This window comes from Aspergillus aculeatus (assembly GCF_001890905.1).
Source record: "Aspergillus aculeatus ATCC 16872 unplaced genomic scaffold ASPACscaffold_30, whole genome shotgun sequence".
In the NCBI taxonomy this organism is placed as follows: Eukaryota; Fungi; Ascomycota; class Eurotiomycetes; order Eurotiales; family Aspergillaceae; genus Aspergillus; species Aspergillus aculeatus.
In genome coordinates this window covers 1-26937 of record NW_017963005.1, presented here as the reverse complement: position 1 = coordinate 26937, position 26937 = coordinate 1, and the positions used below count along the sequence as shown (strand labels likewise).

The window sequence follows — 26937 nt, the reverse complement described above, 5'->3', positions numbered from 1 at the left end:
TAGAATAATAGAATAAATAGAATAAATAGAATAAATAGAATAAATAGAATAAATAGAATAAATAGAATAAATAGAATAAATAGAATAAATAGAATAGATAAAATAAATATATCAAAATTAAAAAATATTATTATATTATAATTAAAAATATATTATATTTTATATATTATTTATACAAAAGAAATATATATATATTATAAATTAATCTGTAGTTATTAATCTATTTATTATATATAATCTTTCTAATCGGTAGGTATAAACAGTTAAATTATTAGTTATATTATAATCTGATTTTAACTGTATGGTTAAAAAAATTTTATATTTTAATCTGACTGTTAGATTATAGTTAGATTACAGTTAAGATATAACGGTCAGACTAAGCCACTCTATTTCTTTTTATTTATAATATTATATCAAAATATCTTAAAAATATTATATTAAAAGATTTTATAAATTTTATTATATTAATATATTTATTTTTAAAATTATATATCTATTTAATATTTAACTATATAGATTTCTTTTTTTTACCAATTCTATAAATCCAGCTTTTCTTTGAGCCAGTAATTCCATTAGTATTATATCCTATATCAACACAATCATCTACCAACCTTTTAATGAGAATGACAGAATGTACGGTACTGACACCATAGTCTGGTTGCAAGGTGGATCGGATCGGGTCGGGTCTGACTGGTTGACCGTTGACATCAATGTTGCTATATTTATCAACTTCAACCTATCGGATGCACTGGAAATGTACTCTCTCATACTGTACTGAGAGACAGTTATATCTGGGTGTGCGCGCGCGTTGCCATGTACATACATACAAGATGACTAAAAGGCTTCTTGTTCACGTACAGTACTACAGCAGAGTATGACTACTTTTGTAAATCTCGAATCTCGATTTAGTGCGGGGACAAAGATTCGACCAATGTAAAGATAAGTAAGTATTCTGGAATCTTACCAATGGTAAGTGAAGAGTGTCAGGTCCGGTACCGGACACAACGTTGAAGGTACAGTACATATCTACGTAGTAGGTGCCAGTAGTTCGTTCTGGCTACCTGTTACCTCTTACCGTTACAATATCAATGCACCCGGCAACCTTGACATGATGGTCTCGAAGGTCTTCAATTCATGACACAGACAAAAGAATGTAGCTGAAAATATCAACGGTACGGAACCGGTACCTGGCAGGGTGGTTCACGGTGACGGGTGCTGCGCCTGCGGTAGGTGCTGATTCCACCTTACCAAAAGTAGCTATGATTGTTATTCCTGAGTGATACCGAATTCAGGTCTCTTCGCCCGTTCCTGGCTCACCACCCAAGTATTTGGCCCTCTCCAATGGGTGCTGTGGTTTTCCCCCGAATTCTCTTCTCTCCTGAATGCCAATGAAGCTGCTGGTTGCAGGACTCAAGACTCCCCTCCCCGCTTCATTCTACTCTCTCCCCCTCTCTTCTCGCGCTCTCCTGCTTGCTCGCTCTCTCGTTTGTTCGTTTGTTCGCCTTGCTCACTCTCGTCACTCCTTTCTGCTCCTTCTTTTGATTTCTCCTCGTCTTACTGTATCTTCCCTCTCGCGTCACTCGTTCATATTCTCTAATTGTCTCAACTTGGTGGCGATGCACCTAGCATTCTTGGTCTAATATGAGACTTTTCTCAACTGTCTCATGGCACCCAGTTTAATATCGGTAAGTCGCCATTTTGATTGGTTCAGTTCGCTCTTATCCATTGCCCCCGGGGTAGTTAATTCGACCCTTTCTCTTGACGCTCTCACTCTCTTACTCTCTCTCGTCTTTCTCGGCCATCCTTGGTTAGCACCGCGGTGGACCTTTTATCTTACGTAGTCTACTTACTTGACTCGGGCTCTTCCCCTGACCATTGACTAGGTTGTCCTCCGTCAACTCTTCCTACTCACGCGCTGGTCTCACTGCATCTGCCGACCACCTTTTTAAATTTCCATTGGGCGCACGTCCGCTGCAATCCGTTTTCTGCTATCCACTCTTTTGCTATTGATTGCCCACCATCACTTTTTTTTCCCCTCGATTTGTTTCGAGACGATTCACTCGCCAACCTTTGCTGCAAGTGCTCCTCAGCCTCAATTCTGTTTTGAACGGCTACACTCGATAATTCTCCGATCGCATAAACCCCCTCTCCCCCCTCGCCCCTGTGAAGGTGCCTGCTCTGTCGTCATCGCCTGGCTTTCCTGGTGACCGACGCTTCGCTGCTCGTCCCATATCCTGGCCTACTGCTCCAACCAATAAATCCACGTTCTTCCTGCGTCGGAAGCCCTTGCTGTTCAGGCTGACTGGACGATGTCGTCCTCCGGTATGAAGTCGCCCATCATGCTCCTCGTCTATCGCGTTGGGCACTGTTCCTCTTCCCTTCCTTCCGCTCCCTCACGAAGTTACTGACTCACGGGCAATAGCTGCTGCGGTCGCACCTGCGGCGGCAGCAACTTCCGCTAATACTGCCGCTGCCGCTGCCGCTACATCGGCCGATACTCAACCGGAAACGCCGACACAGACTTCAGTCCCATCATCTTCAACATCGGAATCACCCACAACTCAAGTGCCAACGACTACCGAATCTTCGACATCATATCCTACCTCTTCAACATCATCGTCCTCGACGACCACAACAGCCACGGCAGAACCTACGACGACGAGCACCTCATCGCACACAACATCGACAACGTCAACGTCAACCTCATCCTCATCGTCAACGACAACAGATCCTGTTCCTACCAGCACCTCCGCGTCAGAAACTAGCCGCACCGTTGATGTCGTCACAACTGTCGTAACACAAACACCTACCAATGGCTCTACGGGAGTAGAAACCCTCACTATAACCTCGACGGACACATCGATTCCAACAGCCACTGCGGGAACGGCGGCGGACGGGGCTTCTATCACTGGAAGCGGCTCATCGGCTACAGGGACTTCGAAGAGTACCAGCAGCGGTAGCTCTTCCGGACTTTCAGCAGCTGGCACGATAGCAGTCGCAGTAGTTGTGCCTGTCGCATCTGTGGCTCTTATCGTCTTGGCTGCCCTCTATTTTTGGAGGAAATGGAAAGCGAAGAAGGCGGCAGAGGAGGAAAGAAGAAAAGAGGTAGAGGAATATGGCTTTAACCCGAATAACGATCCATCCCTTCCACCTATCATGGGCGGAAGTGCTTTTGAGCCCAAGGATGATACTTCCGGGTATCGCGGGTGGGGTACCACATCAGCTGGCCGGAAAGCATCGACCAATCTTTCGAGTAGCGCTGGGGTCGGGCTAGCCATGTCTGAGGCCGGAAGCGCGCCTGGTTATCACCATGCCACTACTCCGAGTGACGGGACTATTCAGTACTCCGAGGGCCAGGGTACGTTAGGGGAGACTGAACCGATTGGGGTCCTTGGTGCTGCTCCAGCAGCCGCGACAAACACTCGGAACGTCGATATCCATCGTGGTCCATCAAATGCCTCATCTGCATACTCTGCAGCCAACCGATCGGAGGCCTCGGACGAAAGCCATATGTCTGCCACACACCCTGCCGGTGGCTTCTATGATGATAATCCATATTATAGCGATATTCAACCGCAGTATGGGGCTTATGGTGACGGTCCGTACGCTGGTGCCCCCCCGGTCATTCGAGATGTTCAAGCACGGCGTAACACCCGGATCGAAAATCCCGCTGTGTTTCCCCGGCAAGGAAATGCCGGTATTGCCCAGAATTTCTAGGTTCAGACATTGTACCTTTTCTTACTCACCTGGCTACACACCTTTCCAGCCTGTATTAGGTGCTTTTCAACCGCATGCGGTCCTTGCAAGCGGGTTGAGGTCTATGCAAAGAAAATGGGGATCAAGAATCAAGCATCGCCTTGTCTCTTTGCCCAAATGAACATTCCTTTATCGAAGATGCAATTTCTTTCAAACTACAAGGGACTGCATCAACATTTGAAATCATAAATTTCTGCGTTTCTCTGCAAAGGTCGCCAACGTATCATCATCAGGCTGGCTTGTCTTGCCTTCTTCTATCCTTCAATTATATTTTTTACACTCTTTCTGATGGAACTATATTGACCATGTTTTTGCTTACTATCACTGTCCTCTGTGGTGCTCACTTGATTCCCCTTGTCGATTTGATATCTGAAAATTTTTCTGAGTTGACCCTTGCAATCTGTATGTACATTCTTGACAATTCCATAGTCATCCCCTTTGACATTGCGTTTCAGAAAGGCTGCTGTGTTGTTCTCCTTAACCCCCAATATATCTTTCTTGTTTTTATGGTTGTCACTCTTGCTCTGCCTAGGTAAATTTTGCTTAATATGGTCTGGAATTCTATTGGCTCGATTAAAGCTGCAACCCGTGTGCCTCAACGGCAAACTCAGTATGTGACAAGCCTGTAGCTTTCAACATCGTTCAAGTAGGGGCGGTTGTTGTTTTTGGGGTGGGGGGGTTTCCGTTGCCATGAATAGTCTCCTCATACTGCCCATCATCCTCGGCATCCGTACCGTCGAATGCGGCAGGGAGATGTGGCTTCATATGTCTAGAACATCTTGGTTTCACACTAAGCTCGATAGTTGATGCATCCTGGTAAGCACCAAGGTATACGATATTTCCGAAGTATAGCATATCAAGATCTCCGTTGAATGATCGGCCACAGGGGAAGAGCAATAGGGCGCCGTTTGGCATGCAACCGGAATCGCAACCAGACCAGGCGTTGTTCTTAGGGAGCTGTAGAGAGCATGGTCGATTCAGTGTTTGCGAGGCACCGAGTTCCTGCTCCATTAGGCCGAATGCGAACAAGTTCCTTTTTATTATGCAGTACACGCCAAGGATCGGCCGCCAGCCAGAAAAGAAAAAAGAACGGGGGAGAAGAAACCAAAAGGGAGAAGCATGTTTACTATGTACGTATCCCGTACTCTACTCGGTAATGGAAAGGGAACGAAGTACTGTACGTATGGCATAATTATATGTACCGCACAAGTAGCTTGGTAGACAAAATGGCAGAAAAGTGGCAGAAAGCAGTGCAGTGCACGCGTCACCGCCTAGGAACAGGCCTAGAAGGGGACAGTCCATCGGTTTTCAGTCAGACAAATGGTTGGATTACTTGGTCCTACATACAATACCAGTACGGGCTTATTTAAAAGGTGTTGTATTCACCCTACTGCACTTCGTGCTATGCGTAGTAGGTCCCGTAGGTGTATGATCATTCAAGAAAGGTTGATGGACACCCCACTGCATTGCATCCGCAACGGGAGACTGGAAGAACGTGGGCATCTTGGAAGCGGTGATTGGCCCGGGAACAGCTACCCGGAGCTCCCCACATCTCCTAGGGGAACTTATCGATTAATGCAGTGATGGGTCATTGATTGACTTCAACCCTTCACTTTGACCGTTAACTTGACATTGGCTGGTCAACAACACCACTCCGCCGTGCGCCTCCCCCCCTGCCCCCAGCACGAGTTCTTTCTCTTCTCATTCGCAAGTGCCGAGCGACTTTAGGAGTTCCTACTAAGCACCGTACTAATACCTCAAGGCCCAGACTTACCTGGTTCTTAGACTCCATACGGTAAGTTAGTAGCAGGTAGCTACTACCTACTGTTGCTGATTGAGGAAGCAGCAACGATTCGCTTTCGTGGGCCCTTCCTTCTCCTACCCACCCTCTCTCTTTACTGCTCCTCTCTTTCTTGTCTTCTTTTTCGCTTTCCCCGTGCTCCCTCCCAAGGTCAGGTGTGTGTGCCCCTCGCCTTGGTTCCAGTGCTTCTGGCCCTTCAGAGCCCTTCAAGCCTGCTTCTTACGTACTTCTTCTACCCCGAGTTGGTAGTAAACGGCCATTAGCACGGAGCACAGCTGGGACTACTGCTGCTTCTGCGACGGTCATTTGGTGGTCTATCATTCTTTGGGACTAGACAATCGTCCGATTGAAACAAGTGCCGCTAAGGTTCATTCACTCTCTGTCTCGGTTCCCCATTATCATTGTTCGTCGCTCGTCTTTCCTCCGCCCCTCCCCCTCTCGCTCCTTCCCCTCCCCGTTCCATTTTCTTTCTCTTTCTCTTCCTTCTTGGTCTATCCCGTTACCGTTCCTTCGAGTAGAGGTCATCCCCCGAAATCGCCTCCATCAGCCACTGCTCTTCGAGCCCGGGGTGACCGACATCTTCGTGCTTGCCTCTTACTTCACCTATCTCTTGGCTTACGAATATTGTTATAGCTTGTGTTGTGCCGCTTTATTCAGCATCGCCCGGCACTCCAGTGCATCGAAGACCCTTCCAAGCCATCGCTACGTCCTGCGCAGCGCAGCGCAGCGTCTTCTAAGATGTAAGGATCCACCTACGAGTCTGATGCCCTTTCCTTCGCCCCGCGCCCTTCCCTGTGCCGACCCTGATGATTCGGGAAAAAGGAAGTTCGGCAAACAAATTCAGCGCAGACAGCTCGATCTCCCTGAATATGCTGCAAGTTTCGTGAACTATAAAGCGTTAAAGAAGGTCGGTAAAGCCTCTCCACTTGCTTTGCATAATCCACTTTCCCACTCTGCGTGCTGCTTTGAGAGCCAGGTTGACTGAAACACCTGTGATAGCTCATAAAACAACTGAGCGCCACGCCCACCATCCCAGCGCAGAGCGTCGCAGGTGCAGCGCAAAATGTTCCTGAGGCGCAAGCTGCCCTGCGGGCGAATAAAGAGGTGTTCTTCTTCCGACTGGTAGGGATACGTGCTGGAATTGGCCGTGGAGACATTCTGATTGACCGCACAATCCAGGAACGGGAGATTGAAAAAGTCAATGCCTTCTATCTACAGAAGGAAGCCGAGGTACGTTGATGCCATGTAGTGTTTTTTGTGACAACCATGGGAGACTGATGGCAGCACATAGTTCTCACTCCGGCTGAAAACGCTAGTCGACAAGAAAAGGGTCATTCAGTCGCGAGCAGTGACAAACTCCAAAGCGCCCGCAAATTATGTCTCGTTGTTCGAGGGGTTTCAGCAATTCGATGGTGATCTCAATAAATTACAAGTGAGCTTTGACTTGGCATTGTGGCTGCACATGATTTATTCTGACAAATCGTCAATTTTCGAAGCAATTTGTTGAGATCAACGAGACGGCAATGTCGAAGATTCTGAAGAAGGTGCGTCTCCAACTGGAAACTGCGCCCATCTGCGATTAAATCAATTAACCATGTAGTCATAGTGGGATAAAACTTCCAAGGTATGAACAACCTGATCTTTCCTTAAGTTACTTTCTCCGTCGTGGCGCAGTCGCTGCATTCAGCCTTGTACTACCATGCTTTTGCTTACATGTGCGGAATTCCCAGTCTCGCATGAAAGAATTATATCTTCACCGAGCCGTTGAAGTACAGCCATGCTTCAATAGAGACGTTTTGCGAGATCTGTCGGACCGAGCAACAACAGCACGGCTGGAGCTAGAAGCATGGGCGGAAGGCGAAAATATTCATTTTGATACCATCCGTCCAGTGGATAGGAGTGCAGCCTCGCAATCGTTCGGGCCAGATGAGGAAGATCTCGATCTACAAATCCTGCAATCAGCCAGTTCAGGGAACCTTCAGACGCTACGTGAATGGACAGCAAAGATACAATCATCCCCGAACGCTTCAACTCGTGCCACTCGCACCTTCCTCGCCGCCATCAATGAATTCTCTGACGAAGTGCTTGCAGTGCTCCTGGAAAGTGGCCTGGTTGACATAAATGCAGAAGATGATATCAATGAACGCAACTGCCTGCACGAAGCAGCCATTTCCGGTCGGGAATTTGTTCTCAAGGCAGGACTAACAGCAGGAGTCGATATTTCCAGGTGTGATGTCTACGGTAGATTGCCTCTACACTACGCCTGTATGCATGGTCGGGTAGAGATGGTGCGGGAACTGCTGAAGGCCGGACCTCATACAATTGATGTGATGGACCATGACAACTTCACGCCCTTGATTCACAGCATTGTCAAGGATCAGTTGGCCTGCGCGGAGCAACTGCTTTGCAACAATGCCCGTATCGACCCAAATTCTGAGTCGGATCATATTCCGCTGAATCTCGCCTGTCAGTATGGATCAATTCCAATCGTCCAAATGCTGTTAGAACGCGATGCGAGGCTGCTTCCCGATGCAGAGGGCTTGTACCCCCAACACATGGTGGCACGAGCTTCCCAGTCCCCGCAACTGCTCCTTCTCCTCAAACAACACGGAGCTAACATGGACCAACGTGATAAACTGTACCAATGGACACCTCTATTTCATGCAGCAAGCGAGGGCTGTGTGGGTTGTTTACGTACGCTTCTGGAAATGGGTGTTGATGCCGGTGCTGTGGATGAGAAATGTCTTGCCGCAATGTACTACGCAGCGTGGGAGGGCCATTTGGAGTGTATGCTTCTACTTTGGTCCCATGGCACAACTTTACAGTCTCCGCAAAAGCCTCTTGGGTTTCTGAACGGCGTGAAGCTGCAGGACTCGGGTCATGATTATGCTTCTGGTATGAATGATTTGACAGATGCGGATAACATGGATACGGCGGATGGCATCCCTGATCTGTCCCTCCCGCCACCAATCATACCCCTGAGACGGTATGGTCACAACTTTCTGGATAAAAAGGTTTTCGTTCAGATCTTGTTTGACCCAGGGAGCACTGGCTCGATTCTGTTCGATCAAGCAGGTCGGCATCCTGCTGCACGCCTGACCATATCCTCCAAGCTCTCCGATCTGATTCCACGTACCATAATGCTCCCTATACAGGAAGACTCAAGAATGATATCCTTCCATGTTGACAACCTTGACACCTTCGCCGTTGATTTCGAAATTTTCCCTACTTTCGGGTCTAAAGTGATCGCGAAGACGGTAGCGCTTCCCAATATGTTCAAAGCGGAAAGCTCCAGCACTGGTACATGTTCCCTACCACTATTTGATCCCAGGCTACGATCTATTGGTCAACTGCGGTTCAACTTTCAAGTAATCAAACCATACCACGGCGACCCGCTAGAGATTACTCACTTCGCAACGTATTGGAAGGCGACTAGTGCTGTTGATCATGAACACAATGGTCTTGTCACAGGCTCTAGTTTGTCCGGTGACCATATTCAGCTCTTTGTGCAGTTGACCCGAGACCGGGTCCCTGTTCTTTACCCCCAGTTCGCGATCGAGTATCATGGCATTGAGATACCAATCTGTCAGCTTACCTACGCCCAGTTTCGAGCAATCGGCGTCGAATGCGGTGTGGATCATCTCGAAATGCTCCGGTTTTTACAGGTGTCTGCTTTGAACGACTTAGCCCAAGCTCATCGTCAGCTAGCTTCCTCATTTCTGTCTTTGCGAGACGTTTTCCATCATTTACCGCTCAGTGTCAGCGTTAATTTATCCGTGCTATACCCGTCGGCGATGGAGGAGCGTGCATCACATATGGCTTCCCTGCCGGACGTTAATACCTTTGCGGATGCTATTCTCACGGATGTTTTTGACCACGCTCGAATCGCGCGCGACCAGAGTCCTGATATCATGCGTTCTGTGGTCTTCACCTCTTACAACCCGAATATCTGCATTGCTTTGAACTGGAAGCAGCCCAACTGTGAGTCAGGCTCTCAATTCCTTCCTAATATCTCCTGAGAAGTACGCTGATGTAGCTGCTTTTTGAGACCCTGTTCTACTCTGCAATGACCTTGGTCAGATTCGGGACTTAGCCCGTGATGTCAACGCACTTCCTGATGTTAACAGCAGCGGACGAGCTTCGATGTCCATTAAAGATTCCGCCCGAATAGCGCAGAGCAATAACTTCATGGGATTAATATGTCGTTCTAGCCTACTGGTATGTATTTGTCTTGTCACGTGCTTCCCTCCCCAAGCATTTGAATCGACTTTTCACGCTGGGGACTAAAACTCGTTGCTGTAGAACGTTGTGCCCGCCTTGGTGGATACAATAAAGGAACTTGGCCTCGTGTTGGTGGCAGATACTTCGGACGATGCCAATCAACCTGACAGAATGGACGTCTTGCAAACTACCGATCCTGTGGGTGTGGCAGATTGGGCATATCGCATGCCAGACGGTGTGAACGGTGTCATGAAAGCCAACGGCATCCTAAGGTTCAATGATACGATTGATATGTGAACTGGTAATCGACTCTCTGGCATCCTTGGCCGCCTTCCCCATGAAACCTTGCATCTCGTTCACTTATCGTCATTTAGGGTGAACCCATTTCGGGACAAACACGGACAGCGGCAGATTATGATCTCCTTGCAATTTTCCATGTCTTCATGTAATCAGAGTCCCCGATCCACTTCACCTTCTGTGTGACGCCGCTTCTGATGATTTTGTACACGTTGACATTTCTTTCTCTGCCTTACTTGTTGTGGTTGTCTGCATGAAACCCATCGCCTATGATGCCTTCTCATTCCCATCTATGAGTCAACTTTCGTTGGTGGTTAGGTTCTGACGTGAATTGATTGCTCAATGTTTGAGGTGTGGAATCTTCTGTTCCAAATACTATAAATATATCAGATAGTGTACAATTATCTATCATGTCATATCTAGCATGACCGAACGCTATGCAGCAAAGAAAACGGCGGATACTTGTGTTTACCCGCTAGTCCGACTGATGTTCACAAAAAATCACCGAATCTTACATGCCGCTCGGTCTGCCTTTGACAATATCATAACCCCACTGTCGCAGAGCTTTGACAACTTTAGGGGTAATGGCTGCTGTCAAGGGTACTCGAATAAAGATGAGACTCTTGTGAATCGCGTAGGCAAGTGCAAGTTGAGTCCATAGACCTGAAAAAGCCATGGCAGTTAGTCACTGCCATACCTGAATGAGTGAAGGGCTTAACATAAGACACTTACTGGCATTTTCGCCGTTACCTTGCGCCTGTGCCGTACCTTCCCGAGAATCCGTGTCGGTTGTCAAGCTCTTGTCCTGTTCCGAGTCTGCATTGGCACCCTGCTTGCTCGGCCAGACAGCATCCACCATTCCCTTGACAGAATCAAAAATGACGCGCTCATAGTAGCCAATTCGCTCTACGCCCAGCAGACGAACAGCGGCGAAACAAATCGGAAAGTCCATGGCCGACAATAGCAAATACACCCACAAGGCGGACCAGCCATACTCTTTCGACAGGTTACGCAACCGCTGCGACAGTGAAGCGCCTGATTTTGGTGTTTGCGCCGCGTGTCTTGCGCGGGACGACTGGATGAACCGGCGGAATGGTTGTTGAGGTTGGTGAAAATTAGGAAGTATGGTGCCGCTAGTAGTACCGTGAGCCTGCTTCCATTGAGGGAAGATCGCCCGCCGCTGGAGAATTGACGTGTGCGGTGCGGAGGATCGAAAGGCGCGAGTGAAGGCAATAGAATTCGTTGCAGATGATGTTTTTGGAATAGCCAAATTTCCTCTGGCTATGCCGGGAAGCTGACGGAGCAAACCTGACAGGAAAGGACGATGTGGCTGCATTTTCAGAATGAGATGACTGGGCGCGCAGCAGACTAGGCGTCCTAGAAAAAAAAGCCAAATTGAAGATTGCTGGCTGATGACGTTTCGGGCGCAGATAGTGAGAAACTATCGAGGTACGTAGTTGATATTTATTCGCTACTATAAGCAATCTATCCCGGTTTGTCGGCGTGCCGGTGCATCCGGCCTCCGATGCCAGCCCACCAGGTGTTGACCGACTTGGCCGGCAGGAATTTTGCATGAAGAGGCTCTGTATGTATGGTAATTTGAATGTATGCCCAAGTACGGAGTACTACGTAATTACTTTGACAAACTGGCGAGAGCTGTGCAGTACCGGGCATTCTCTCTGCCTGGCGCAGCCAGGCCGCCGGGGCTACACACCGCCTTCGTGGTTGTCTCCGCAAGCCTTCCAGAAATCTCGGCTTGGAAAAAGGACGACGGCCTCCTCCATATCACGGCTTCGCGATACCATCACAAGCCCCTGCTCCCGCTCTTCCCGTTGGTTGGCTAAGCTTCGCCATGTCGCCTCGTCTATTTGGGCAGCTGGCTCATAGTCCCTTCCGCTCCATCCGGAGCCCTCGTTCCGCCGTCCATGGTCATGTCCCCGTTCGCACTTTCGGTATTCGCTCATTGAACCCTCCGAAGACCTCCCGCTTCGATGTCGGTCCGGGTCTACCTGTTTTGAAGTCGACTCCCACGGCGGCCTTGGAGCGCAAGGCTAACACGCTTCCCCTGCGCACTGGTGCGATCGCGATCAAGAAAGGAATGACCGGGCTGTACGACGCGACATCCGGGAAACGTATCGCTTGCACCGTCCTCCAACTAGATCGAGTTGAGGTTGTTTCGCACAAGACGCTGGAGAAGCATGGATACTTTGCCGTCCAGATGGGCGCTGGTTGGAGGCGGCCTACCAACCTGACCAAATCGCTATTGGGTCACTTCTCTGCCAACGGGATCTCGCCGAAGCGCCATATATACGAGTTCCGGGTGAAGGATGAGAGAGGCCTCTTGCCAGTCGGAAAACTGGTCAACGCCGACTGGTTCAAGGTGGGCCAGTATGTTGATGCGCGATCAAATTCCAAGGGAAAGGGATTTGCCGGTGTGATGAAGAGACATGGTTTTGGAGGTCAAGATCGCAGTCACGGTGTCAGTTTGACGCACCGTTCGCTCGGTTCCGCAGGTCCCAGTCAGGGCGGTGGCTCCCGCGTTTACCCCGGCAAGAAGATGGCTGGAAACATGGGAAATGAGCAGAACACAGTGCAGAATCTTAAGATACTTCAGGTGGATCAAAAGAATGGAATTGTCGTGGTCAATGGTAAGTTACAGACCAGCCGTCCCCGGCAGGCCTCTCGATCTGCAGTTGAGTGAATGTAGGGCGACATCGAATACTGATAATTGTGTATTTTTGTACTCTAGGTTCCATCAGTGGCCCCAAAGGTTGCGTTGTCAGAATACAGGATGCTTTGAAGAAACCTTGGCCGAAAGTCAAGCTGGTCTCTAAATCATCTGGATAACCAATTCGAAAGCATTTTCCCTCCGTCCAACTTCCGATTGCCAATCTCCCTCACCGTTTTTTCATCCGTGAGATGTACCATAACTCCATACTATTTTTTCCTCCATAGAGCGACATTTTTATTTGACATGTAAATGATATCCATATCAGATCAGATCTCTTTCATCCACTCAAACTGCTGCTTCCATATCGTTCCTGCCGTGCTCTGAACCTCTGTGCCGAAATCCGAAAGAGTGGCGAAGGAAAGAACAAAGAAGCCCTCCAATGACCGAACGCCTGGGCACAATGCACATGATCTCAAAATATCTACAAATACAGATTCCCAGACACCGTGTACCACATAGAAAATACAATGTACGCCATCACAACCTCAGCAGTATTCCCCTAGTTGCTTTGCCGAAACGGGTCGCTATCACTGTCGAGGAGTTGCACCACTGTTCCGTGTTCTGTTTCCAGGCTCCATTCTTCCGTGCAAAACTGATGTGATTGCTGGTTAGCTTAAGTTACCTTTGCCATTCGAGGGGAAGAGTCCTTAGTTGGGGGACGCACATAGCTCATGCGGTTGGGTCTAATACTCCGAAACCTCATCTTGCCTTGCCCTTTGGTTCCCTTGACCCAAAATGAGATGTCAATGCGGCCATGTAGCTGATTCATTTCACCACTAATCCATGGGATTTGTTGGGCGAAGTAGATTTCATCCCCTAAAATCTCACGGGCTCTCGGCGAGGTCCTCAGGGCATACAGTGTGCTGCTGACCACGCTTGAAGATGACTTCTGATAGTTGAATATACCCAGCATAGCCGCGCCCACAACAACCGCGAAGAGTGGCAGTGTGCGGAGCCAGCGGCTCTCGCTGTTGACAGACGGCAATTCTCGATCTGCTCGACGCTCCATGAGAGGGCCCGAATTGGAGCGCGGGGCAGGGATCAAGCTGCGACGAGGAGGAAGGGCTCGGCGACGAGCGCCAGGCAGTTGTGGGACGCCAATGCGCCGTCTTGCAGTGGGTAACAACATTCTCAAGACAGTAAAAATCCCGCCAAATAAATGTAGTCTTTTATTTCATCGACAGGCTTAGGGTTTGGGAGGCGTAAAGAGTTCTGAGATAACTGCGAGCGGGTGTTTGGCCTCGGGAGTTTTGAACAGCGGGCCCAGCAAGCTTAGCAAACGGAGCAAACCAGATCTGGAAGAGAAGGGTTTACTCCGTACAGATGATGGCTATTAACACCGATTGATTTTCTATTGCTACCGTAATATTCAAAAAGTTAAGTCCACGGTAAGAATCGTCTCACATTAGGGACTACTGGGATCTTTAAGCCCGAAGGTATTACTAGTAGGGCCCTTTATTAGGGAGTCTTTTTTTTATTCTTTTCATTAGAATTATGAGGGTCTATATCAATATTGGTATGTGCTGTACGTATCGGTATATGATTATACGGGGAATAATGTGGCTTACCGCCTACTGGGCAAGGCTTAGTTCCAGTAGCATAAGAATTACAGTTGGTGCCTATAGCGATTAACTATCCTCCGTACTGTAAACCGTACTAAAGTAAAGTACAGTACCGAGATATTAAGCCGGTTGTGTTATGTACTGTATTTCAAGCAACACATCAAAAGTGAGCCTGGCCCCGACTTTGCTGAATCGCTGGGTGACTCTGTAGCCCATCGAAGGTGTCTCGAGTTTCCCTCTCAAAACTGGGTCCTTCAAGACCCCGAGAAATGATGGCTTCTGCCAGGCTTCGGCGCGCGTTCCGCTATCCAGATGATCTGGGAGATGATGAGTATGCTCGCGAAGAGTTGGATGAAGAAGGTCTGTGTGATCGATTGGCTAGCGAGGAAGGCTGGCTTACAGCTTGCGACGCTTGAATCTCACTAATAGACCTGCAGAGCAAGAGTGCGTAATCCAGACCCTCAAATTACTCAATGACAGGCGAAACTCTGAATATAGTGTAATGAGGTTCCCTTTCTAAGCATGACAAGTCAAAGCGTGGCGGACACCGCTAAAATCATGTCATTCGTGTTTTAGATTATCTTCGCCGCCATCTCCCTCTTGTCCGCGGCCATCTATCTTCTCCCACTACTCTCCAGTCCATCCGCCACTATTGACCGGTGCGTAGCCCTTGTGAGTGTACTGTCTTTGTTGGCAACCGCCCACAGCATGCGGTATCTACCGCATCGACGTCACGATAGCAAGGGCAAAAGACGCATGGTGGACTCGAATGGCCACACCCAAGCGCAGCAACTTCTTCCAATCGTCAATGCAGCGACCTGCATATCCTTAGTGCTAATCCACTTTGTATTCACATCCCAAGAATCGTGGTTCAGCACCGGGCTGATTACATCCTCGGTTCCTGGAGGTTAGTATTTGCGCCAGATTTCCCATACCTGAGTCAAGACTGGTGTCGCTCAATTCTACCTAGCAATGTTAGCGACTGTCTGGGTCGCGAGCAGGGTCATGTCGTCCGTTGATATCAAGGATCTTGAGACTCTTCGATACAATTACAAAGGGGCCTAATGCGCCCCGCTAAACCTATTGTTTCGAGGCTGAGGAAGCATTCCTGGCTGGCCGACCAAGAGGCAACACCTACGAGCGCATCCACTAGGCAAGCATGACATTGATGTATGTTCCTTATTGCAAGCTTGAGAAGCATAATAATTGTCTTTTTCGCGTCATCAACAAATCGGCTTGAAAGGAACGAATATCGCTCGCTTGAATGACCAATATCAGAACTCAACTTGCATCCAATGTATCCGACATGTGAAAGTTCTCATGTCCGCTCATAAATTCATATTAACTAATTACCGGACGGTGTAGACATTCCACCCTCAGGTAACAGCAATCTCTCCAGAGCAGGATCTACCGGAATGCCTTCATAGTCTGTCGAAAATTCTGGGACTGTAGAAGACTCCTCTAGTTGGATGCCCTGCCCAGGTGCCAGCTGATTGTGCTGTTCATCCTCATTCTGGTGATGCTGAGGCTGATGCTCCTTCGGTCCATCGGTCTCATCTTCCGCAGCCTTCTTTAACCAGCGTAGATTCGAATGCCGGAAGTCTACAAGACTTTCCACGCTACGCGGATCCGCAATTTTCCGGGTGTCATGGCCGAGTAACATGCATGTGGGCTCGAAAGGGCGCATCGTCGGATCCCGGCGACAGGCAGCACAACTGCAAATTTTATTGCATTTAGGGCATTTCCAATCCAGAACCTCCATTGTCTGTTGTGGAAGCATATTGAAAGCTCTATAGAGACTTCCATAACAATAATACTTGCCACAATGTGTGCATGAGGCAAGGTTCCACAGTGGTTCAAGATATCTGCAAATGTGACAGCGACCAACCTTCTCTGTTTGATCTCCCCGAGACATTTTTCGTCTTTTGCGTGCAGAGACGATCTCCTCCGTGTCGCTATCTTTCCCATCCATAGGTTCTGACTGGACGATTGGTTTGCTGATATCGACCCAAGGCCGCCTACTTAGCTCTTTTTGGCAAATTTCAGCCAGCGTCCTTTTGTTCAGTCGCTCTCTTTGTGTATCCAAAGGCAAGTATGTCTGCTCAAGATCTGACTTGGCTTTAAGGAGTTGTTGCCTCCAAGCCTCATGCTTCGCTTCGAGTTCGTTCCAATCGAATTGCTCAGCCCATCTGAGGGCTGATATGCAAACACAGCTTCGGCCCATCGCATAACATTCCATGCAGATGTCGTACGCGTCGTCCTCGTCCGAAATAGAGGGGGTAACGCAATTCGGACAAGTGAGGAACCTATTAAAGATATTTCCTCGACAGTAGGAGCATGTGATATTGCTATCATAAGGTATAAACTCGACATCCTGTTCGGGTAAATTGCTGCCGAAGCATTCAGAAAGAAGTACCTCGTTGTACAAACTGAACAGCTGCTGGAAATCCTTGAACAGTTTCTTGTAGGTCGGGCGATTTATGTCGGATTTCTGGGCTTTTTTAAGGACGGCGGAGTAGTGTTCGAGCGAGTAGAACACGATGGACTTGTTTTTATATTGTTCATCACGGCAAACCATTCTTGCGTGAGGTAGAGCTTCATGTAATGCCTTGTCCAGGGTTTCCACGGTGGTCCGATTCCAAGCAACCTTCATTGTCCTCGTTCCGCGGTTCCACACCTGATGTGCTGCTAGAGGCGGTATGAGAATGAAATCTCCTGGTCTCTGTTCGACCACGTATGTTTTGAATGGGGCTGCTTTCCAAGCGTTTATCTGTGCGAAGTGGTCCTCGATGTCAATGTCATGACCAAGCGTGGACATCCAGTAATCCGAAACAGCACGGCGGTCTTTGCTCTCCGTCATGAACCAGATAGAAGATCCTTGCTTAGTATATTTTCCATATTCAGCTGAACCATCCGATGCTTCAACCATTATATTTTGGCCGAGGCTGCCACACATCTCTTGATGGGCTGGTGTATAGGTTCCCTCATGGCCGATGTAGCACATAAGATTCTCTGCACGTGCATTTGGAGGAAGACAGCTCATCAAATCACCAGCTCTGGCCACCGGAACGTTCGAGTGGGCCTTGTTGAGATAAAAGACCGGCGACGGTATGACTTCTTTCAATTCATCATGCCATTCGGCGGGGCAATCAATGTCTTTAAGATATATCCGCTGCCGATCAGGGTCTTTGTAGTTGTGTGGTGTCCATTGATCAGTAAGAAGCGACATATTTTTAAGATAATGTCCTATCGTCAGAGGCAAGTCGGTCTTTGTACTTAGATTCCGCGCATATTCCGCTTACACGACACATGCTGTCAGCTGGGATTTCAAGATCCCTGAGAAACCACGATTACTCACTCTTTGCAGAATAATGGCCCCTGAGCCACTTCTCGGAGAAAAGGGTATGATTCAGCCTTTTCTCAAAACCCTCAATGACCAACGGTCTGCCCAATCGAACAACCTGAAGTGCAACAAGTTTCTCAAAATCATCCAAGTCATTCTGATCGATAGCATCGCAGTGAATCCTGGTAACAAACTCGAAGTTCGGCGACGATTCCACTAAAGCCTCTAGGTCCAGGTCTGGGGAAAGCGGTTCAAAAGCCGCGCGAGGACGCTGTGCGGGCATTCTAAAAGACGATCGGAATATGTTGATATGTGTTTCAACTATTCAGGGAGGGGGGATGGAGAAATTGGACATGAAGATATTGGTGGCATAGGTAGACAAGTCGCATATTCACCAAGTGCTTAAAGCATGTTCTCTTTTAAAAAAAAATAGCAAAGATGCAAGGTCTGGTGTTACGGACGAGAAGTATGGTTCAATTCAGGATCTCAGCACAAATGAACAGAGCTCGAGAGGTCATACCATTTTTATCACACGTGGATGCAGCAGAAGTGGACCCTCTTCGTGTAACTATAGAAAGATTGGGCATAGAAGGCTGTTGCACATGACGAAGAGCAAAAAGAAGATAACAAGCGCGTTCGTACTGCACGCGCGGGAGGATGACTGATGTACGGAGCGGACCGAGCGGAATGGACTTTTCTCTGGGCTTGCTTGAATTGGTCGCCGGAATTATCAACTTACACACCCAGGCGATGAACTCAGGGACGAAGACCCAACCAGCCAATCTTGTTTACCCTTCCGTCTCCCTCCCTTTGCACCTCCTTGATTCCGTGTCTTGATCGAGCGGATTTGTGCCAGACTCAAATTCCTATTATGACTGACTGATAGCAGCCATCTATTTTGTTCTCAAAATTTCCCGAAAATGACCGCAATCGCAAATATGCCATTGTCTTGCCTACCCCTGCGCTACCTGAATCGAATGCGTCGATGCTTCGCGGGGCGAGCTACCTCTCTTCACCAACCACTTCCATCCGCTTTCTACCATGGCTCTCGCTCTTTCTCAATGCCCCAGAATAGCCCAGCAGCGACGAATGTCTTTCTGGCATCCCGTCGAAGATCAAATTATGACACGTGCAGGCTCAAAGACTCAGGCGTTTCTACCTCGCAGAGTCGCGCAAGTTCGAGCTCGGTGGATCATTACAGACCACCGGAAAAGGGCTTCATAGCCTCTCTTCCACGGTCATGGATTCCATACGCGGAGTTGTTGCGCCTTGATAAACCTACAGGCACATACTATCTTTTCTTCCCTTGTCTATATTCCACCCTTCTTGCTGCATCCATGACGACTTCCACTGGCCCATTCGAGGTTGCCGGAACTGCCGGTCTATTTCTCGCCGGTGCCTTGATCATGCGAGGTGCTGGGTGTGCGATCAACGATCTATGGGACCGGAATCTGGATCCGCACGTTGCGAGAACCAAGTTTCGACCTATCGCGAGAGGTGCAATCTCCCCTAGCAAAGCAGTCGCTTTTACTGGCGTTCAACTACTGGCAGGGCTGGGTGTCTTGCTTCAGTTTCCAACCCAATGCCTCTGGTATGGTATACCTAGCCTGCTTTTGGTGGCCACCTATCCCCTCGCTAAGCGTATCACATACTACCCGCAAGCTGTGCTTGGTCTTACATTCTCGTGGGGTGCGATTATGGGTTTCCCAGCACTGGGTATTGACCTCCTTCACAATACTCCTGCTCTGGAAGCAGCTGCTGCTCTCTATTCTAGTTGTGTCGCCTGGACAATTCTATACGATATGATATATGCACATATGGACATAAAAGATGATGTAGCGGCCGGCATCAAGTCAATTGCTCTTCGTCACGAGAAAAACACAAAATCTGTCCTCGGTGCATTGGCAGGAGTCCAAATATCGCTGCTTGCTGCAGCTGGTATCGCGGCTGGTAGCGGACCTATTTTCTTTGTCGGCAGCTGCGGCAGCGCAGCTCTTTCCCTTGCCGCGATGATTTGGAAAGTTCAGCTAAAGAATGTACAGGATTGCTGGTGGTGGTTCAAAAATGGCTGTCTCTTTACTGGCGGCGGTATCACTGTGGGGCTACTCATGGAATATATCGCGCAAGCCACTGGCTTTTATCGTGAAGCCACAGAGTCGCATTGCTAGGGAAATTCAGAGAACGAGCCGTACCTTTGCAAACTTTATTGACCAACTCACCCTGTAATGTTCGAACGCCTTCGTGTTTGAACACCGATATACTGCTCCACGGCACAGACTATAGCCTCCCAATCCATCATGGCACCATTGCCAGTGTCACCACAAGCAAGGTGCTTCTCCATGGGCCGAAGAACGGAAACCCAGCCATCCTTGCTTGAATTATTCACACCCCATTCCTTCTCTAAAATCTCAATCTGTTTGCCAGTAATGGGATGATTCCACATTGCCGTGTTCATTGCTGGAGCAACAAAGATAAGCGGCTTCTTAGTCTTCAATTTGCCATCCACCATCCCGGTCGTATCCCATGCTCTTATCACCGAGAGTAGAAGGTTGTCGGCCATTCCCATGGTCATCTTAGCCATGGTGTTAGCCGAGAGGGGCGCAACAAGCAATAAATGCGCCCACTTCCTAAGTTCTATGTGCAGTATCGGTTCCCCCCGAGTCCAGGGATTCTTCCACTCATCTTCATCTCTGTAAATAGCCTCAACACCTGGGACTGCTCGCAGAGCTTCTAATGAAGGCTGTTCCAGGCTCTGTCCATCTAAAAAGCGCTCCGCTGACTTGGTGACGATGATACGAATAGACACATTGTGGTGACGACTAAGCGCTTGAGCGATATTCGGCAATTTGATTGTAGCGACAGATCCGCTGGCCGCGAGAATTATGTGTATCTTCTCATCGTGGAAGTATGTTTGAGCGCTCAGTGGTGGCGGAGAATATTCCATGAGGTGAGAGTCCAATGAATTTTGGTCGAGAAAATGCGAAATTGGGGATAGACTTGAGCCGTATCAAATGACCTTGCACCTACTTAGTCCTTAAGGACAGTGGATCTGTCAGGTCACATGATCCTGATAAGCTAGGTCTCCCATGATCGTCGTTGCTGGTGATCTTGATAGGCAGTCATCTACTTAAAGTTGATTGGTTCTGTTGTCGGCGTGTGTGGCCTGGGGTTACTGGGTCATTCGACGCGGGACACTTAAATACCACATAGCCATAGCTAGTTTTGTCTTATTAATTAATCTGATAAGATTTATATAACTTTGGTTTCCTATTTAAAGTTTAAGTTTCTAATAGATTATATGCCCAGCTCAGGCTGAGATTTTAAATCTATTATTTATATATACATCTATATATATATATATGTATATAATTTCTGATAAAAAGAATATTCTTTTAAAAATATATAAGTCTATTTATTTTTATCTTTTATTTTTGTTAAGCAATTGACGTAGTTCAGATGAATAAAGTAAGAATATGATTAAATAATATAAGTAATATAAGAATATAATAAGATATTAAATAATAGATATTGATTAAACTTTTAGTTTTCTAAATTATAAAGAATTATTGAATTAATCTAAAGTTATAAATATTTTGTAAAAAAAATCCGATATCTTATTTCTAATATATTTACAGTTTTGAATATTTTATTAAAAATATACTCAGTCAGCTTATTCTGTAGAAGTATATTAAATATATATTAAATATAATAATAAATTATTTATACAATATTAAAATAATAGAAATTATATAAAACTGGTTATATCATATAATTATCAAAGATATATTATAAGATCATTACTTAAGATTCATTTAACAAAATCTGGAATAAATCAAGTAAATATTATAATATTATCTTAAATATTCAACTTTTAAGAATATTTAAAATATTTATAATATAAGACTATTCAAATACTGACCATGTATTCTTAAAATATGTAAGATATATTATTAAATATTTAGAATACTAATTAAGTTTCAATATAGCTATACTAAAAATAAAAGATCCAATAATAATGTATTAATTTAGTTTTCTTATAATCTGTAAATGATGGTTTATTTTTTGAATTTTTTATCTTAAATTTTGATATATCAAAGAAGTTATGATATAAAATTAGATTATCTAAGTCTTCAAATAAAGAGATTATATATTTAATTTGAATTTGAGTCTTATTGATTTTCTAGAAATATTAAATAATTAAAAGCTGAATAGATTTGAATAAAAGAATATAATTAATTAATTAAAGGAATCTTTAAAAAAATGTTTCATAGAATATTTATAAGAATTGGTAATATAATTATTATGAAAAAATCATTGAAATAGATTAGAAATAAGAAAAAATTTAGATATAAATACTGTAGCTAAAAATCTTAATTTTTGATCGCTATAACTTTAATTTTAAGATAATAATAAGAAGATTAAGAAATATATAAATATTATTCTATATAGTTTTTATATATTTTAATATTATATTAAAAATAAATAGATTGTTAACTTTGAATCTCTAAATTTTATTGAAAATAAGAATACTTATAATTTACAGATTAAGGAATTCTAAATAAAATATATATAATAACTAGAAAAACAATATTTTATATTAAAAAAATCATATAAAATCAAAAAGTAATGTTGAATCAAAAATACAACAATAATAAAATATTTTACAAAATTATATTAATTAATATATTAGATATTCTAATATTAAAAAGTAATCCGTCAAATATTACATATTTTAAAAATATAAGTTTATAGTTAATATATTATGAAATAAAATAAATATTAATAACAGCAGAAATAGAACTTTTTTATTATTAATAATATTTTTATGACTAGTACAGTTTTTATTTTAATAGATAGTCCAATACTGTATAAATTAGATTTAAAATTATTATTATAGTTTTCATTAAAATATAATAATTATATTAATAAGATAATTTTATTATAAATAGAAATATTAATTTTTTCAATAAATATTAATTAGCTTAGATAATAATTTAGTATTAAAATAATAATCAAAAAATATAATTTTTTAAACATATACTATTATTATTAGAGAATTTTTAAAATTAATATTAAAGTTATATAATCTAAAAATATTCTATATTAATTATATAATCAGTTGATAGCCTCAGGCTCACAAATTCATCACCTCAGGCTCGCTGGTTGGCTGCCTTAGGTTAACTAGTTTATAATATGGATTCCCCAATCTTGATAATCTCTCAGCTGACAAAACAGTTTAAAATAACTTTTTTTATTTATTTTATTATTTTCGATTAATAGAAATTTATTAATTTTTTATTTTTATGTATTATTTATATATTTTTTATATAGTTGCAGAAAGTCTCAGAAAATTAATATAACTATTTAGCTATAAATAAAAGATTAATTACAATTGTTTTCTAATTAGTAGAGCAAGTAGAGTGGCTAACGGCCAGGTTAGATCAGGTTAATTAAGATTTTTATATCTGACCGCAGATTATAATTAAATATAAGAATATATATATTCCAAACTGGTTTAATCTATAGTTAACCGGCAGGACTTATTTCTCAGTAATTAAATTTATTTTAAAAAACAGTTAAAAAGGTAGAATACTACTATTTAATTTCAATCTGATTTTAGTTTATTTTTATTTAATTATATTTAATTTTATTTTAATTAATTTTTTTAAAATTAATATAAATAAAACGGTTAACTGCAGCTAACTGTTCTATCTAACAGTTAATCTAATTTATATTTTAATTTAACTGTCAGATTATGGCCAGATTAAGGTTAAGATATAACAGTCAGGTTAAGCCACTCTAAGAGCAAGTAATTTCAGTTTAATCTATTTAATTCAATAAGTTTAATTAGTTATTTATCCAAGACATTGAGTTTTTTATTTTTTATTCTTTTTATTTTTACTTTATTTCTTAAAATTTGTATGGAATTCCATATAAAATTTAAATAAAGAATAAGATTTTATTAAAATAGAAGTAAAAATATTCAGAATTCTCTTTAATTAGAAGCCTAATTATACTGTTATTTTAAATATTTATTGATATCTAAGCTTTGTTTATTTATTTATTTAATATTTTAATTTAAACTTTGACGATAAATTAATAAATTAAAAAAATATTGTTTTGAGTAATTAATCTGATTAATATTTTTAGATTAATTAGATTTAATTATTTGCTATTAATAAAAGTAAATAAAAACTAATAGATCTAGATCTGCTAATTAAATCTATTTATTCTAAAAATTTTATTTTATTTTTAATTTATAAAATGAATTAATAAGCTATTTTTCTATTAGATTTTACTAGATCTGACCGTCTACTATATCGGGAAATTAAATGAAATTATTACTATTAATTTAAAAATAAAAAGACTATTTTAGATCTAGTTTTTTTGAATTAATTATTTAATTTTATATTAATCAGATAAAACTATATATTATATTTAGGCCTTGCTACGGGTCGGGTTTAGATCTAATATCAGAACCTATATTTATAGATCAGATTTAAATACTAATCTAAAATCTAAATTTATTAATTTATAAATCAAATATATCGATCTACAAATTATCTATCAAAAATCTATTTAAATATAAATTTTTTAAACTATACTAAAATATATAAAATTTTTAAATAATCTAAACTTATTTTTATTTTCTTATTTTATATTAATATTAAGATTCTATAGTAGTAGTTTTTTTTTAAATTATCATATCTATATAAAATATATCTAAAATCTAATTTATACTAAAATTAATTATTAATTTTATTTATAAATAAAACTATAAAAAATATTAAAATTAAGATATTAATATTATTAATAAGATATTTTTATATACAGCTGTAAGTATATATTTCCTAAAATAAATAATTTTATAAAATTATTAAATTAAATAATTATTTTATTTTTTATATTTTTTAATTTATATTATTTAATAGAATATATTTATATTATATTCTAATATTAAGTCCGGTCACACCAGTTTATTCTTACTAACTTAGTACTAACAACACAAAATATCGAATATGAAGAAAAAAGAGAAAAATTAGAAAGAGAAAACTACAATCTAATAGACTTATTTATTATAAAATAGATACTCAAATAAATAAAATAAATATATTAAATAGAATTAATTAATTTTAGTATCTTAAATTATTTTTATATTATCTTCTACTGTAAGCTTAACTATCTGTAGATAAGAAATATTTTTTAATTAATTTTTAATTTTTTAATAATAACTAATAGTTAAAAACTATTTAATATAATATTAAAAAGATTAATATTAAAGTATTTAAAATTAAAATTATTTAATATAACAGCCGAATATTATATAACTAAATATTTTAAAAACTTTAAATATAAAAATTATATAATATAAAAATTTTTAATCAGTATTAATACATTTTTTAAATTATTTATATAATATTAAATACAGTTTTTTTATTGGAATTTTTTTATTTAATATAATATAATATATTGATCTTTTTTTATTATAGACGGAAGTTGAGTATTTTTTTATTTTTTATTTTATATTTTTATTTATATCTATTAATTTTATTTAATTTTAAGACTGTTTTAGTAATAGTTTATTTATTAATATAAATTAAAACTTTTTCGAATAAAAATAAAATATATTTTAATATTAATTAATATTTAGATTTAAAAAAGTATTTTTTTTACTTTAGAATTTCAAACAGACTATATTATTTATCAGCTAATCTTTAAATGATCATTTTTTAATCTTAATTTAAGTAATTGATATAGATTTTATTTTGTATTTAAATTAGTTTTTCCTAAATAATAATTAATTTAAATAATTTATTATCTTTAAATAATAATAAAACTAGTTTTAATATATTTTTTTAAATATCTTTGAAGCAAGCTGCAGTATTCTATATATAAATAATATTTATAATTTTTAATTTTATATTTATTAAAATTTTTTAATTAAAAAATAATTAAAATTAATATCTATATTCAATCTGAAAGAAGAATATTTGGAAAATATATAAAACAAATAAATAATTATAAAGTCTATAAGAATAATAGTTTTAATTAATTATTTTAAAAATAATTAATAAATAAAATCAGTTATTAAATAAAATTAGAGTGGCTAACGGCCAGTTCAGATCAGATTATTAAGATTTTTATACCTAACCACAGATTATAATTAGATATAAAAATATATATATTTCTGACCGGCTTAACCTGCGGTTAACTGATAAAACTAATTTCTTAAGAATTAAACTTATTTTAAAAATAATAAAAAAAAATAGAATACCACTATCTGATTTATTATAATATATACTATATTATATTTGCATATATCTTTAAATGAAATATATAAATTTATTAAAATATACTATTATAAATAGTTAGTAATTAGTAGAAGATTTAGAAAATTAAAAAATAGTTTATATCAATAATTTTTTTATTTATATATCAAATAGTTATTTAGATATTATCAAATATTTTTCTTTTATATATTTTAATAAGATTTTCATTTAATCAATTTTAATATTTTAGTCTGTTTAGAATAAGCTGTAGAAAACTGTCTATAAATTTTATTAAATAATCTAATTTTTAAATTATTTTTATTTGAAATTATCATTTAAAACTAATATAAATTTTTTTTTGATATTTTAAATAGATTTTTAGAATCTGCTGCTGCTGCTTACTTTATAATTAAATTAAATAATTTTTAATTAATTTATAAAATCTAATTTTATTACTATAAGATTTTTTTAAAAAATATATATATATATATATTAATTTATTAATTGTTTATTTTAAAAATCTAATTATTCGGAATAAAGCAGTATTTATTTTTCTTATATTTCAACTATTTTTCTATACTTTTTTAATAAGTATATTAGTAAAAATATTTAACTTTTAAAATAATAATAAATATAGAAATAATATTTTAAAAAGAATTTAGTTTAATAGGCTTAACAGCTATTTAATTTTTTTAATATTATAAAATATTTTAATATTTAATAATCTGTAAGAATCTTAAATAAATTATTATATTAAAAATCTTCTAGCTTAATGTTTTATATTTGTAATAAATATATTATTGTAAATAATTTTCTATTATGAATATTATAGTTCCGTTCTACAGAAAATATAGTTTTTAAAAAAATATAAAATATTATAAATTATTGATTTACTATATAAATATTCTGATAAAAATTTTATTTATAATATTAGTTTTTATTTAAATAAATTATAA

General features: G+C 41.0%; 9 protein-coding genes across 9 annotated transcripts; 5 read left to right on the top strand and 4 right to left on the bottom strand.

Moving 5' to 3' along the window:
- Nucleotides 1-2309: 2309 nt before the first annotated feature.
- Nucleotides 2310-3717, top strand: ASPACDRAFT_65070 (uncharacterized protein; the record flags this gene model as incomplete). Its single annotated transcript, XM_020204072.1, has 2 exons — nt 2310-2322; nt 2423-3717. The coding sequence occupies 2 exons, from the start codon at nt 2310-2312 to the stop codon at nt 3715-3717; spliced, it is 1308 nt and encodes a 435-aa protein (XP_020050981.1).
- Nucleotides 3718-6320: 2603 nt separating this feature from the next.
- Nucleotides 6321-10075, top strand: phoC (putative cyclin dependent kinase inhibitor Pho81; the record flags this gene model as incomplete). Its single annotated transcript, XM_020200314.1, has 8 exons — nt 6321-6464; nt 6557-6679; nt 6737-6787; nt 6849-6989; nt 7054-7101; nt 7288-9538; nt 9606-9775; nt 9860-10075. The coding sequence occupies 8 exons, from the start codon at nt 6321-6323 to the stop codon at nt 10073-10075; spliced, it is 3144 nt and encodes a 1047-aa protein (XP_020050980.1).
- A 523-nt stretch (nt 10076-10598) lies between these two features.
- On the bottom strand, nt 10599-11168 carry ASPACDRAFT_19076 (uncharacterized protein; the record flags this gene model as incomplete). Its single annotated transcript, XM_020198849.1, has 2 exons — nt 10599-10738; nt 10808-11168. Coding segments are annotated over 2 exons (501 nt in total), but the record flags the coding sequence as incomplete, so codon positions are not given.
- A 759-nt stretch (nt 11169-11927) lies between these two features.
- On the top strand, nt 11928-12922 carry ASPACDRAFT_37606 (mitochondrial 54S ribosomal protein uL3m; the record flags this gene model as incomplete). Its single annotated transcript, XM_020200317.1, has 2 exons — nt 11928-12723; nt 12825-12922. The coding sequence occupies 2 exons, from the start codon at nt 11928-11930 to the stop codon at nt 12920-12922; spliced, it is 894 nt and encodes a 297-aa protein (XP_020050978.1).
- Nucleotides 12923-13305: 383 nt separating this feature from the next.
- Nucleotides 13306-13935, bottom strand: ASPACDRAFT_37589 (cytochrome c oxidase assembly factor 1 family protein; the record flags this gene model as incomplete). Its single annotated transcript, XM_020200315.1, has 2 exons — nt 13306-13398; nt 13471-13935. The coding sequence occupies 2 exons, from the start codon at nt 13933-13935 to the stop codon at nt 13306-13308; spliced, it is 558 nt and encodes a 185-aa protein (XP_020050977.1).
- Nucleotides 13936-14640: 705 nt separating this feature from the next.
- On the top strand, nt 14641-15433 carry ASPACDRAFT_55711 (uncharacterized protein; the record flags this gene model as incomplete). Its single annotated transcript, XM_020203044.1, has 4 exons — nt 14641-14728; nt 14806-14867; nt 14945-15275; nt 15339-15433. The coding sequence occupies 4 exons, from the start codon at nt 14641-14643 to the stop codon at nt 15431-15433; spliced, it is 576 nt and encodes a 191-aa protein (XP_020050976.1).
- A 280-nt stretch (nt 15434-15713) lies between these two features.
- ASPACDRAFT_37607 (putative JmjC domain protein) lies at nt 15714-17994 on the bottom strand (the record flags this gene model as incomplete). The annotated part of the gene is made up of 2 exons (XM_020200318.1): nt 15714-17665; nt 17727-17994. The coding sequence occupies 2 exons, from the start codon at nt 17992-17994 to the stop codon at nt 15714-15716; spliced, it is 2220 nt and encodes a 739-aa protein (XP_020050975.1).
- A 778-nt stretch (nt 17995-18772) lies between these two features.
- On the top strand, nt 18773-19879 carry ASPACDRAFT_37590 (putative para-hydroxybenzoate-polyprenyltransferase Coq2; the record flags this gene model as incomplete). The annotated part of the gene is made up of 1 exon (XM_020200316.1): nt 18773-19879. One exon carries the CDS (start codon nt 18773-18775, stop codon nt 19877-19879), a length of 1107 nt encoding a protein of 368 aa, XP_020050974.1.
- A 47-nt stretch (nt 19880-19926) lies between these two features.
- ASPACDRAFT_55708 (putative flavoprotein) lies at nt 19927-20655 on the bottom strand (the record flags this gene model as incomplete). Its single annotated transcript, XM_020203043.1, has 1 exon — nt 19927-20655. The coding sequence occupies one exon, from the start codon at nt 20653-20655 to the stop codon at nt 19927-19929; it is 729 nt and encodes a 242-aa protein (XP_020050973.1).
- Between the last annotated feature and the right edge of the window lie 6282 nt (nt 20656-26937).